General features: G+C 38.7%; 1 protein-coding gene across 1 annotated transcript in view; it reads left to right on the top strand.

Moving 5' to 3' along the window:
* The first annotated feature begins 1,341 nt into the window (after nucleotides 1–1,341).
* The window catches only part of AK5 (adenylate kinase 5), a 131,435-nt gene continuing 118,160 nt past the window's right edge, over nucleotides 1,342–14,616 (top strand). Inside the window, exons 1-2 of the mRNA XM_032219099.1 lie at nucleotides 1,342–1,690; nucleotides 12,320–12,506. Of these exons, the coding sequence (XP_032074990.1) occupies nucleotides 1,631–1,690; nucleotides 12,320–12,506 (247 nt within the window). The 5' untranslated portion in view covers nucleotides 1,342–1,630. The remainder of the gene's footprint in view (nucleotides 1,691–12,319; nucleotides 12,507–14,616) is intronic.

The following is a 14,616-nucleotide window of genomic DNA, read 5'->3' as shown; positions in this document are numbered from 1 at the left end:
AATTAGTAACAATATTGTTGGCTTTCCTATTGACTTTGTCAGAAGGTCACAAAAGGTGACCACATGACTGTGCAACACTGCAATTGTCATAAATATGAACCAGTTATCAAGCACCCGAATCTAAATCACATGACCACGGGAATGCTGCAATGCTCAGTGTGAAAAATGATCATGTTACCTTTCAGAGCTGTTGTAACTTCGAACAGTCACTAATAAACTGTTGTACGTTGAAGACTACTTGTAGTGTAATATGCGCTACATACTGTTGCTTGAAGAGCATGCAGAACCTTCAACTGGTACAAAACGTGGCAGTGTGGAGCACTTATGTGTGCCCCTAGAATGGCACATTATACCTTTGTTCCATTGCTGCCTTATTTCGTTTGCTTCTGGGTTCAATTCAAGGTACTATTTTTGACCTATAAAGTCATACATGGCATGGAATCAGTTTATTTGAGAGGCCACCTGGCTAAATTTACCTGTCCCATCAGATCCAGTAAGGAAGGACATTAATTTTAACACATCTTCTGCTGTGGCTCTCTGCAGCATCATTCTCCAGCCCAGGTGAGAGTAGCCAGATGTTGGCATTTAGGAAATCCTTCAAAACATGGTTCTTCCAACATTGAGGATGCCAGAGAAAAAGCCCCCCCCCCAAAGATGATTACACCTTGGTCCATTCTCTTGTAGTCTCATTTATATAAGTGTCTAAATTGTTTTTCCTCCTTATTTTCTATTTTTTTTAACTGGTTGTTTTATTATATGCCACCCAGGGTCAGGTCTGTGATGTGGATGGCTAAATAAATTCGATAACTAAGCAGCTGAACTTGAGATGTTGAGACTGCCTTCAATAATATGGGCATTTTTTGGTCTAAATATTTAATTTAGTCCATAAGTGGATCTTCCCCTTGGCGCACACACGCACGCACACATACGCCCAAATGAAGGAACACCGTTTCAGGAATCTTCTCCCCAATTTCGCCTTCAATCCAGATGTCCACCCCCCCCGCGTTCCTGTACTCCGTGAGAATGGAAAAGCCCGAGATCAGCCGCCGGGCGCGAAGGCTGAGCTTGAGGTTGCAGAAATCTTGGCTTCGTAGAGCGTAAACTTTGTAAAAGGGCCGGCCATCGTGGGCTCGCCGATAGGGGAAGGTTTCCGGAACCAGGCTCCAAGGGCGCACACCCCATGGAAAGCCACGAACAACCGGCTCGATCGCCGCCTCTCTTTCTTTTTCAGGAGCGCCACGTGCTCGCGCGTGCGCGTGTATATGTGTATGTGTGTACAGAAAAGCGCGATCGTGCGATTTGGAGACAGTCTCCTCCCTCCCCGGCGCCTTTCCAGAGCAGCCACCCACTCCCACCCACCCCCAGCAGCCCCAGCTTGACTGGCGGCGCGCGGGTTGAGCTGGGAGGGTAAAGGCAGCTCGGGTGAGGAAGAGCGGAGGCGCTGCTGTTGCTGCTGCTGCCGCCGCTTCTCTCTGATCGCCTCGCCTTCCAAGAGCGAGCGGTTTTTGCCAGGGACAAGGACCGGAGCGCTGGGGGCGAAGAGCCGAGAAAGAGCCGGGCTCTAAAGCGCCAGCCGCGCCAGCCAAGCTACCCCAAATCGCGCGCCATCGCCTTGTCTCCGCCAGGCGGCATGAGCAGCTGCGACGCCAAAGATTACCTGACCAGGAGGGAGATCCCGCAGCTTTTCGAGGTACGAGCACACCTCGGTGGGCAGGTGAACCTCGGGGACCGGCCGTCGCTTTGCTGCCGCTCGCCTCCGCCAGCGGAACAAGTTTCCCCAAAGTCGGAGGAAAACGGGGAGGGAAGGAAAGGATGCAGAGATCCAGGGGCGTCTTAAAGGGAGAAGGTTGCAGGGATCCCGGGATGTAAAAGACGAGAAGGGACCGAGCAAGGCGGGAGGAAAGAAAGAGGGCAAACAAGGGACGCTAGGATCGTGGCGGGGAGAAGTGGCGGTGGAACTGAGTCGGTTGAAGAAGTGGTGACCGGCTTTTTCCCTGCATTAGCTTCAGGCGTCCCTTAACCCGTTGCTGCGGACGCTCCAAGCTGGAGGCAGAAGATCTGAAATAGAGGTTAGGGTTAGGGTTTTGTTTTGGGGTTGGTTCCCCCCCCCCCCACAACAGTTCTAGCTTTGGAACTCTTGATTCTTAGGAGACGCTGAGAAGGGGCTTGGAACAGCTGGAACATGTGTGCCAACTGCCAAGGTAACCTTCTTGAGGTTCCTCAGTTGGTGCCCTTGACTTCCAGATGGTTGCTTTAGTGTAGATCTTCTCAACAGCTCATTTTCTCTCTCCCTTTCTGGTCTTCCTCACTCATCCTGTTCTCCCTCTGTGAAGCAGCAACCTTACTTCTGGTTGCCTTGGCTTCACCATTGACTTTGTTTCCAGTATTTGTTTCTAACCTTGTCATTGAGAAATGTGTGTAGAATTGCTAATTAGCAGGCAGAAGAAAGGTGCCATTTTCCTTGATATTTTGGGATTAATCGGGTTGGAAAACTTTGATGGTTTTGCATCCATGAAGCAAAAGCAGAAGAGGCTTACCACTGGAGATGCTCCAGTGTGCTATTTCATTCATACCGGATGGCATTTCATTCAGGAGGCATTCCTTGTGACTTCATAGGGACATGGCTTGTAGTCACAGCTGTCTTTTATGCATTGTTTCCTTTTAGTGCAATATTATGTGATCCAAAAGATTTTGTCTGACGCACAATTACCTGAATGTAAAACAATGCTTCAGAAAGACTATTTCCATTATCACTGTTCGTTTTTAATAATAAAAATGCTGAAGATTTTTATATGACATGTGACAATATGGGAGACTTTAAGATTTTTATTCTAAATGACTGTTCTAAGAAGACAAATACATTTGTGATTTACTAAATCTTAAATAGGGCATCTCAAATCATTCTATTTGTATTATTTAATCATTAGACCATAAACAGAAAATTCTAGACTAGATTTTAGCAGTATAATGTTCTTATAGAAAAAATTAAGTTCTTTTTCAAATATTAATTTTATTAAACATTACAATTACAGTGATAAAAACTTAATACAAACTAGAAAAAGAAAAAGAAAAAAATGAAGGTGAAGAGAAGAAAAAGAAATAGAAAGGAGAGAAAAATAACAATATATTATAGAAAAAATATATAAAGAAATAACTTTCCCTTTTATCACAAGAATAAACAGTGTTAGTAATCATCATCTTAAAATGCAATGCATGATGTCTTCCTCTTATATTGCATCTCTTATTTATAAACAAATAGTTTAAAACCTAGTCATTTCAGTCCTGATCAGCAAAAGCCCACTAAAGGTTACCAGTGATAACATGTATTTATTTTAACCTTGATCAACTAAACCAACTTTATATTCCTCCCTTTCTTTTGTAACTATATTGATAGTGGCCTAAAAGTTTATTTCTTTTCATTTATTTCTTTGTCCCTTTTCACAAAGTTCTTCAAAGGTTTAACAAGCTTCTTTTATAAATCCAATAGAGGAAGATCATCCAGATCCCTGTCTTGGTTTATTTGCATATCCCTTTTAATTATTAAGCCATAAAGTGGTTTCTTTTGTATGTGCAGTGTAACATCTTTTCCCATATCACTCTTCTAGCTTGTCATTTTTAAATCCACTTTTCCTTTAATTGTAATCATTACTTCCTTGTGCTTCCTCAATAATTTAGCCTTTAAAGTTCCAAAGTATCCTGTTTTTTTTTTTTTAAATCAAAGCAACAGTATTTTCCCACAGGAATGATTCTTATAATTCCAGAATCTTATTTCAAATTTATCTGGCCTTTCTAATTAAAATCAAAACTGTAATTACCCCTTTGCTGTTTATTTCAGATTTTTAAAAAAGATCCTTAAACTTGCATTAAAACTTCTTTCATTAAGGGTTAAAGGAAACTCACAGCCAATTTTTTACGGTTTGGCAATTCAAAGGTTCCTAATAGCTTAAAATGCAGTTAAACAATTTCTGAAAGTGATTAGAAAAAGGGATTATATGAACTCAGTGGTCTTAAAGGTGCCAACCATGTGGTAAACCAGATAGCTATTTTCTAAACCCGGCATAAACCTCTGTTCCGTAATCTCTCCTAGAAACAACTGTATGAAGCACTTGTGAATGATCTCAAAACAAGCACACTCTTTTTCTGGAGTGGAATTATGAAGAGTTAATCCACTAATTGGTTTTTCATTTTGCTTAATCTTCAGCTTTTTTAGCAGAGCTGTCTTCAATTCTCCCCCCCCCACACAAAAAAGTCCAGAAAACCCCACTGAGTACAATAGAATTCTTTCTTCATAAATGTACATGTTATTATATTCTTACCATGTAATCCTATCTATTTATTTAAAGTAAGTGTAGTTGAATTGGTTAGAACATATTCTCAGCTAAATAATATTATTTGTTAATTCATTAATACTCTGCCACTCTGCTCAATGGATAATTGAGATAGTTTATAATATACAAATAGAAAAATATGGGATTGAAACAAAATGATGCTCATAATTAAGATCCACAGAACTATCACAAAACATTTTAAAAGTGTCCTAACATTTTCAGATGGGATCAAAGAGCTTCTTTTTAACTGCCCTCCTGCAGACCCAAGCTACTTCTCCTGACAGATGCTAACTTACATGTGCAGAAGATACTAATTTTATTTTATTTTTTTGGCTTGATTTAAGTGTCATCTTTGTATGGCTTATCATTTAGCAAACCAATATTAAAACAGAGTGCAAAATAGATAGAGAAGATGGGATCTGGACACTCAATGCAAAAACAGATAGAAAACAACTATAACCAAGGAACAACTTCATTACCCCTAGACTTCAGAGGAGTACTAAATCTTCAGTGCCATCCAAAATGCCATCAGTATGGGAACCATTATGGATCTCAGGAGGGATCTCCGTGTATATAAACAATAACATCTTTAATTTCAATCATTATCAAACATTTCAAAATTGTTCTCTTATATGTCATTATGTAGCCTGTTTAATATTCAGAAGACTTTCCAATCTCACTTATTGTATTTTCTAAGCCCTATTATCCCCTTATTCCCATTTTAGAGATACAACTGCGAGGAAGTTGTGTAATAATTCTGGAGTGTTTAATGACGAATATATAGTAGACCAACCCACAGCGCATGGGCTTCATGTAGTTTTGAACAGCTAGTAATGTGGCCCCACAAGATAATAAAGAATAAAGGAAGTTTTTTATTTATATTTGTTAACTATATTATGTATTTTATATGTGGCCCCAAACAAATTCGTCTTCACTCAGTGCCAGTCCAGGCAGCTCAAAAGGCTGGACAATCATGCAGGAGATCAGGGTGTCAAACTCAAAACCCGGGGACCGGATCCAGCCCGCAGGGTGCTTAGATTTGGCCCATTTGCCCTGGAAATAGCGAAGGACCAGCCTGCGGTGCCTCTACCAGCAAAATTGGAGCTCACAGGGGCCACATGCAGCCCTCCTGAGCTCCATTTTCGCTGGCAGATGGTTGCAGGAGGCTGTCACAGCTGAAAATGGAGCCCAGGAGCCTGTTTTCACTGGCAGAGTGCTCGGGCCCTACAGGGGTCCCCTGACACAAGTGATGTCATGCTGGCCATGCCCACCCTGGCAATGCCCATGCAGGCTCCTTGAGGTCAAACACAACTCTAATGCAGCCCTCAATGAAATTGAGTTTGACACCCCTGCACTACATAAATAAACCAATATTAATCTCTGAGAAAGACAAATACACCAATGTAACTCTTCTCTGTGAGAAGAACAATGTCTGTTTCCATTTAAAAAGTAAATTTTGCTCCATTTATTCATTTTTGCAAATAAAGAATATCCTATATATTGACATATCTGGCCTGACTATGTAAGGGGCAAGAGGTTCAGTAGGCCTTTGCAAGAATTATAATCACTTTTCTCAACAAATAAAAACAAGGATTTGAAAGACGTTGGTATTCGTGACCCGTCAAAACCGCGCTCGACTAAACCGCGTCGCTGATGTCATCAACAGGGCGACAACAGCCAGCGCGGAGAAAGAAGGGCGTTTTAAATAGCGCTTTGAAAGCAAGCCGATTCAACTTAAGGTAAGGGTTAGGTTTAGGGTTAGGTTTAGGGTTAGGTTAAGGGTTAGGTTTAGGTTTAGGGTTAGGTTAAGGGTTAGGTTTAGGGTTAGGTTAAGGGTTAGGATTAGGTTTAGGATTAGGTTTAGGGGGGTTAGGTTTAGGTTTAGGGGGGTTAGGTTTAGGTTTAAGGGTTAATTTTAGGTTTAGGGTTTACAGCGTGTTTCTGTCTCCACGCTGTTATCGTCCTTTTGATGACATCAGCGACGTGGTTTAGTCGGGCGCGGTTCAGTCGAGCGCAGTTTTGTCGGTGAACTGTTGGTATTTGCATTGCAACTCTGAACACGCAGAGGATTCCTTGGAATAGTTATTAGAATTGTCGTAGAGGCATGACATAATAATTTGACAAGCTGTATTTCATCAGTCAAAGAATTTTGCTTGGGATATATGCATATGAGTATGTTTTGATTTTTCAGTCCTCTGGGTCTCTGTTCTTTACAACACACCCACTGCTTAGTATATTTTGTGGGCTCCCTAATGGAATTGGGGAACTTGTTTATAATTTCTATAAAGGACAGATAGTCCTTGACTTGCAACAGTTCATTTAATGACCGTTCAAAGTTACAATGGCACTGAAATATGTGACATTACTATTTTCGTCACTTATGACCGTTGTAGCATCCTCATGATCACGTGATTTACATTCGAATGCTTAACAACTGACTCACATTTATGACGGTTGCGGTGTCCCAGAGTCATGCGATCCCCTTTGCGATCTTCTGACAAGCAAAGTCAATGGGAAAACCAGATTCACTTAACAACTATGTTACTAATTTAACAATTGCTTAACAAATGTGGTAAGAAAAGTAATAAAATGGGGCTAACCTCACTTAACAAATTTCTCACTTAATAACTTACATTTTGGGGTCAATTGTGATTGTAAGTTGAGGACTATCTGTATATGTGCACATTTCATTTTTTGCTGTTTGCCACTGTATCTGAGATCAGATTATCAGAAGGTGTCTTTTTAGGGCAATAAAACCATTTCATTTCATAGTTTAGGAAGACTATTATATAACCGATATCCATACTGTAAAATCCTCACATATGAAGGCTTATTCAGACTTGTTGTCAGGCACACTAGTAATTTGCTATGGCTTTAGAAGATTAAAAAAGCTAGGGAATTCCATTCTAGATATGACTAAGGTACGACAGCCTATAAGAAGATAACATTTCATCTGAAAATAAAATCAGGTCCAGAGAAATAGGAATAATATTAAGAGAAACTTTAGATTTCCAGAACAGGTGAGGGGGGGAAAGGAAAAGAAGAAGAGAAAAATACAGACGAAGGTCAAAAGAATAAATAGATCTTTTATCATAAAGATTTAAATTTACCTAAGATTAGGATAATCCTGTGACACGCTTTAGATACTAACAAAGAAGACATTTTGACTTTGGGAAGTCTATTAGAAATAGAGCAACAATGGGATACATCAAGATCCTTTTCTTATTGCTAACATAGTTTATAAATGTGCAGGCATTACACAAAGAAAGTGGCAGGGAATATAGGCAGATGCCATTTTTTTCCTCTGCACAGTTGTGTAATTGTTCCTGTGCTGACTTCCATTCATGTTTGTCCCAAGTTTACTGATGATCTGGGTAGGTGAAAACCTCCTCTCTGGGTGTTTGTGAGGACAGCTGAAATGCCTCAAATGCAAAATGGGTGGCTATGTAAATTTGATAAATAGATACATAAATAAATTCCCATTAAAAACTGCCATTCAAAAGCAATGATAAAAAGACTTTAAAACCTGGTTGAGATAGAGGAAGAAATCTGAAACAGACATTCTGAATGATGTTCAATCTGTCAGAGCTTTGTGCATTCCTGAATTAAAATATCCCTGTCTTCTCCAGGCAGAGAAGAGAAAGAAAAATGCTTGTGGCAGGGATCCAATCCAGTCTATCTCTTGCCAAGTTATAACCATGCAATAGTTAATTTATGCAGCAGCAATAGAGCAGTGTTGTTTTTGATATAATTTTGAAACTTAGAAAATTGCAAACCTTAAAATGAAAAAGCTTTTTTTAACATTTCTGAAGAGGGTTGTGAGAATATGTGATCCACATGCTTCCGAGGTTGTTATTGTTTTTTAGTTGCTGCGTTAGAGGCAAACTCTTGCAAGCCTCAAGAGTGAAATAACAGTTATGTAAAGTAGCTGTTTTACAAATGTTGCAGTATTATTAAAATACAGCATTTAAAACTTTTAGCCTTCCTTTCCGAATATAAAACAAGCAAATTAGTCCTGGACAATGCAATGCTGTTTTACATTTACAACATTTATTTACAGGCTTTTTTTTTCTTGCTAAATCAAACAGCTGCTGATAAATCAGCACAATGCTTGTTCAGAAATAATTCTTTTATATATTCTTGGGGCGTGAAATTCTAAGCACATGCATTTATAATGAAAGTAGGGCTATAATCCAATCCTTGGTGATTGGAAACAATTATCACTGGGTTTAATAAGGCTTCCTTCCAAATAAGTATTCCTAAATAAAATATTGCTTAAATAGGATTCACTTCCTGAGGTACATATTGTTTTCTTAACAGCAGGATGGAAATGATATATACTTGGATGTTTTTCAACTATGGATTAATCTATAGTTTAATTTGCAGCCCTAGATTGCCTTGCTGGTATCGCACCCAAATACTTCAATCTGATAATGTTATCTACAAAGTAGAGGTAGTGCTTTTTTTACTGATCACAAATGGGACCACCAACTTGGTTGTTAAGTGAAGTGGTAGCTAAATGAAACTGCAACTACGCTTGCGATCTTTTTTTGCTTTCTTTGGTTGGTAGACCTGTGAAGGTTGTAACTGCGAGGATTGGTTGCAAAGTTTATCATCACTGTTGTAACTGCAAATGGTTGCTAGATGACAACTATCTGTACTTTATCTCTGTTAAGTCCACACAGGGCGTCAAGGAAAGAAACCACCCCATTGGCTACAACGGGGCAGCCGGCTGGCGGGAGAATCGCGAACAGCTGATTGGTTATTACTCTGACAGCTCGGGTATAAAAAGCTGTCAGAGGGTCTGAAGTTTATTCTTGTTACTGGTTGTGTTAAATAAAGTAGTTACTGGTTCAATCATCTCCTGCCTCCTCAGTAGCTCAGAATAAAACATTCTCAGTGATCCCCAACATTTCTGGCTCTGTGGACTGGAGTGGCAGTAGACGGAGGGGATGGTTTCATGCGCACAAATAGAGCATTGCACACTCACCTGCCACTTTTGCGACCTAGTCCCCAACAGGCCACACAAATGGTACCGGTACAGGTCCGCGGACCAGGAATTGGGGATCCCTCCTTTATCTGAGGTTAAGGAAATGTTCAGTGATATTATTTATTTTTTAAAATACTGTATTTTTTAAAATAGCGGTTAACTTTTATATTGTTTAGGTTCATCAAATTGCTAACAACTGTCATAGAAAAAAAAACAACTCTCCAGCCTTATCAATTACTTCTGGCTATGTAATATACAGAGGGAGACTTTATAACTTTAGGGAAGTAGTCTTGTCCCTAATTTTGAATGTATTTTGAAACTATCCAATTATTCAGAAGTATTATTGTCTTGGAATGCAAGTATGGATGACTGAATGTTCTCTTCCAATTAAAATTCTATATATAGAAAATTTGTATCACTATGAAGACTTTAGAACCTATCATCTTTTCAGTTGTAGCAGTCCACAGAAAACAAGTATCTAAATTCAGAATAATTTAGACCCATAGCTGTAATCCCTACTTTTTCCTAAATACTGCAGATCTTGGCAATTGTGTCATGTACTGTCATGCTTATTTTACTGTTAGAATATTTAAGTGCTAATTCATAATAAAATGATGAGTATCATGTATCAAAATAGAGCTTTTGAAATACCATGTCTGTTTTCAATGTTCCTAAACTCAGTTCAGAACAAAAAGTTTCTCTCCAAAGCCCTTCTTTTGGAGAAATGATTGTACCATATTTCTGTTTGCCAACGTGTTATGAGCTGTAAAACTTAGATAAGCAAACAGGAAATATCTTATGATTGCCATTGATATAAAACTCTCAAGTCTTCAAAGATAGAACAGGAATATATAGGGAGTCCTCAACTTAGAACAATGGGGGCCAAAATTTCTGTTCAAGGAAAAATTCAAGGGAATTTTACAGCCTTTTTTGCCATGGTTGTTAAGCAAATCACTGATGTTGTTAAATGAATCACATGGTCATTAAAGAAATACAGCTTCTCCACTGACTTTGCTTGTCGGATCAAATTATCCTGAGACAAGCAATTGTCGTAAATACATGCCACTTGCCAAACATCTGGATTTTGACCATGTGACTTAAGATGCTGTGACAATTGTAAGCATGAGAATTGATTAAAGGAAACTTTTTTCTGTGCCTGTGTCTGTAACTAAACGGTCACTAAATGAATGATTGTTAAGTGGAGTACTATCTCTAGTGACATCAGAAGTTGTGAGTTCATATTTAGTAAGTGTAGCATGCTCCTGCAGAAATAAAATAAGGTAATCTTCAACTTATGACTACAACTGAGCCATAAATTTATGTTGTTAAGTGAGAAATTTGTTAAGTGAGTTTTGCCCTATTTTACGACTTTTCTTGTCACACTTGTTAAGTGAATCACTGCAGTTGTTATATTAGTGACACAGTTGTTAAATGAATCTAGTTTCCTCATTGACTTTATTTGTCAGAAGGTTGCAAAGGAGGATCACATGACTCCGAGACACTGAAGCTGTCATAAATATGAATCAGTTGTCAAGCATCTGAATGTAAATCACATGACCATGGGGATGCTACAACAGTCATAAGTGTGAAAAATGGTCATAGCTCACTTTTTTCAGTGCCGCTGTAACTTTGAACGGTCACTAAATGGGCTGTTGTAAGTTGTCTACCTATAGAAAATGAAGCAGAAAGAAGCCTAAAACAAGGGGAGGTGATCTGATTCAACATGGTATTTGTTAACCAGCTCATTCATGCCAACCTCTCTCTGTTTTACATTCTGCAAAATGTTTGACGACCATTATGTACATATAATTTTTTCCTAAGTGATCTTTCCATGGAAATAGACAGTAATCTATGAAAGTTTACACAATAATGGCATTTGACCCTAGTGTGTCACAAAATAAAGTAAAACCCTTTGGAATCAGGCCATCTTTAGAAGTTCTACCACAGCCACCATGGCTGCTGGTGGTAACTGGAAGCCAAACCATTTGGAGAGTACTGTATCTGATTTTCTTACCCTGACCGAAAATATATTCTAGAACAAGATAGAACTTGGGATGTATGTTTGGTAAGACTAACATTTATCACCCAAACCAGCAACCATATTCATTTTTAACAACTTCCCAAAGTCTATACACCGTTTTACCACTAGGGAATTTGGCAGTGCAATTTACAATGTGTAGCCTATGAATCTTGAGATGTAGGTTATTTACTGCATATATTGTACATGTAGCTTGTAATTAAAATCATCCACTCTCATGGACTTGCTTCAAAAATAGAAGGACATGCAATTAAATTGAAAGGGGGGGTTATATCTGTGGTTAGCCTCATTATATGTCAGTTCACAAATTGTCGAAATGGAAATATTGATTTTTCTCTCTTTGACTGCACCTTCCGTAGTATGAAACAATTAGCTATTTTATACAAAAGTGGATGATTTACATTATTACGAAAACAATCACAGACTCTATATTACAGCTTTATGACTAAGAATTTATAGGTTTAATAAACCACATTTTAATTTTACGGCTTGTACTTATCATATCTCTTAGGTCAATAGCATAACACAAAATTGGAAAGAAGAGTAAAAATGAAAGCAAAGTATGAAGTGGGACAGGAGTGGTACGGTAGTGAGAAAGCTCCCAAGAATCTGAAAATATGGAGAGGTATTGTAAATAGAGTCAGAGTAATTTGGATTTAGTAATTCCCTTTCCTTTCTGATCTCAAGATCTTTTCTTCTTCTGTCTTCCTCTCTGTGGTTTGCATAATATTGCTTATTTCAAAAAGGAATGACATGTTTAGGTATGAAAAAAACAGGGATTTTATAATTTTAGTCTTAGGGTTTCCTGTTTAATCTAGTCTGTTAAATAACTCTCCAGAGATGTAGAAAATTCTAGCTTTTTACTGCTGTCTAGTACTGCTCCGGAATTCTTGGGCCCTAGACTATAAATTTATTTTTGACTTCATTAAATTGCATTGGTCAGTCAATCTCTTTATGTTTCAGAGTTTGCTGAATGGATTAATGTGCTGCAAACCCGATGATCCCGTGGAGTATCTGGAAAGCTGCTTACAAAAAGTAAAGGAACTGGGGGGAGCAGAAAAAGTCAAATGGGACACTTTTGTCAGTCCAGAAAAAAGGTCACTGCCTCCACTTAATGGCAACCAGTCAAGAAGAGCATTTTTCAGGAATGGTAAGATAATTTTACATTTTACATTTCCGTTTGTGATAAGCAGATGATAGACCTGATAAATGATTACATGGTGTTTAGGGAAGACAAGAGAACCTTTTGTGTCCTGTTGGCTGCTGGCCCCTCCAGCAGTCAAATCAGATGAGGAGGCGTGGGAGTCGGAATCAGCATCAAGGCAACTTGTGAACTCCGAGGGGGAAGAGGGTATGGCGTTTTCGGAGACAGAAACAGAGGTGGAGCCTGGGCCGTCCATCAGCCCTCACATGGAGAGTCAACAGCCCCCAGGTCTTGAGGTGGCTGATGAGGAAGAGAAGAAACAGCCATGACCCGACAAATGTGCACCCGACAAATGCGCGCCGACAAAATCGGCTGACGAAACCACGCGGCAACGAAAAACACAACATTCCACAATACAAAAATGTTAGGGGTTAGGGTTAGAATGTTGTTTTTGTGTTGTGGAATGTTGTTTGTTTCATCGCGGTGCGGTTTCGTCAGCGCAGTTTTGTCGGCGCACATTTGTCGAGCGCACATTTGTCGAGCGCACATTTGTCGGTGAACCGAAACAGCAGGGTCTAGTGCCTGAGGCTCAGAAGGCAGAGGAGAGAAGAGCAGTGAAAATCTGTGGGCCAATCCTTAGGACAGAAGAGCCACCACTGCAAAGCCCCACCCTAGCTCTGCGGATAAAAGGCAGAGGGCAGACTTGTTAGCCTGCTGTGAGGGGAGACTTTTTGCCGGGGCTGCTGGCACTCCTAATAAAGGAATCGGTGATTGAATTCAGATGTTTTGTCATTTGGGGAAGCTGGGTCAGAACAGCAGGATTTACCTTATAGGTAACTTGACTAATAACCGGAATTAGGGGCAAAATTTCCATTGCTCTGTAAAGCAGTTGTTAAATGAGCCATGCCCAGTTTTACAACCTTTATTGCCACAGTTAAGTGAATCATTGTAGTTGTTAAGTGAATCACATGTTCATTAAGCAAATCCAACCTTCTCCCAATGACTCTGCTTGTGGCCATCATAAATTTATGCCGGTTGCAAGAGACCAAGTTTTGATCATGTGACTGAGGGGAAGCTGCTGTGGTCTTAAGTGTGAGGAATGGTTGCACTTTTTTCAGTGCCATTATAACTTCAAGGGGTTATTAAATGAATGACGCATGGAATCCTGTTCTTTGGAAAACATGTGAGACTCCCGTTTGGTTAAACTTTGACTACAAAACTAAGATATTCCTTTTTATCCAAGAATATTGACAGTTAATTTTTATTTTGAGGTGGCCTCTGACATTGGGATAGTGATTATTATCATTTCCTCCTTTTTGATTGGATTCATGATGAAAATAAATATATTTTATTCTTTTTAATGTTTAAATAGTTTTGTAATGTAACCACTAAACATCAGCAATTGAATAATGGTATAATGCCATATAGTTTTTATTTATAGATATAGTTTTCTAACTTAGCCACAAAAGCATTTTAAAGAATATATTGAGGCTAAGCAACAATGCAAAACTTGCTTGCAGAGAAATAATGCCAACTTAATCATGCTGACGATAAAATTAATATTAATTAGTTAAATTTTGAATTTTGTAATGAGAAGATGTGGCTTAGAGACCTAACAATGAGGAAGGAAAAAAAAAAGCTGTGAATGACTGTCACCGCGGGGGGTGGTGGGGTGTTGTATGTTTAAAATTGTATTTGTATGTTTTACTCTTTAAAAATGTATAACTAATATATATAGTGATTTAACTATATATATTAGTTAAATCACCTAGAGAACAATCTCTAGATTGGACATTAGTTAAAACCATGCCAAAATCATGTTCATAACTTAATGTATTGTGAGAAAAATATATATTTTAAAATTTTTATGAATGTAAAAAGACGGATTAAAATCAAATTAAAATTGATCTTGCAAAGACATTTATCAGTTGGTATGCACTTTCATCTCTACCTATTAAGGTGAAAGGCACTACAAATCATTCAAAATTCTATATAATAGATTATTACAAGTGTTTTTTTTTTGTTTCCTTCTTGGCTAAATGACAAGATTTATCTAAAAATGGACACATGTTCTGAACTATATAGTTAAGTTTTTAGAGGTCTTTTTTTAAGTAAA

The sequence above is a fragment of the Thamnophis elegans genome, chromosome 5, assembly GCF_009769535.1.
Source record: "Thamnophis elegans isolate rThaEle1 chromosome 5, rThaEle1.pri, whole genome shotgun sequence".
In the NCBI taxonomy this organism is placed as follows: domain Eukaryota; kingdom Metazoa; phylum Chordata; class Lepidosauria; order Squamata; family Colubridae; genus Thamnophis; species Thamnophis elegans.
Note: the sequence above shows the minus strand (reverse complement) of the source record. Positions and strands in the feature narration are given on the sequence as shown.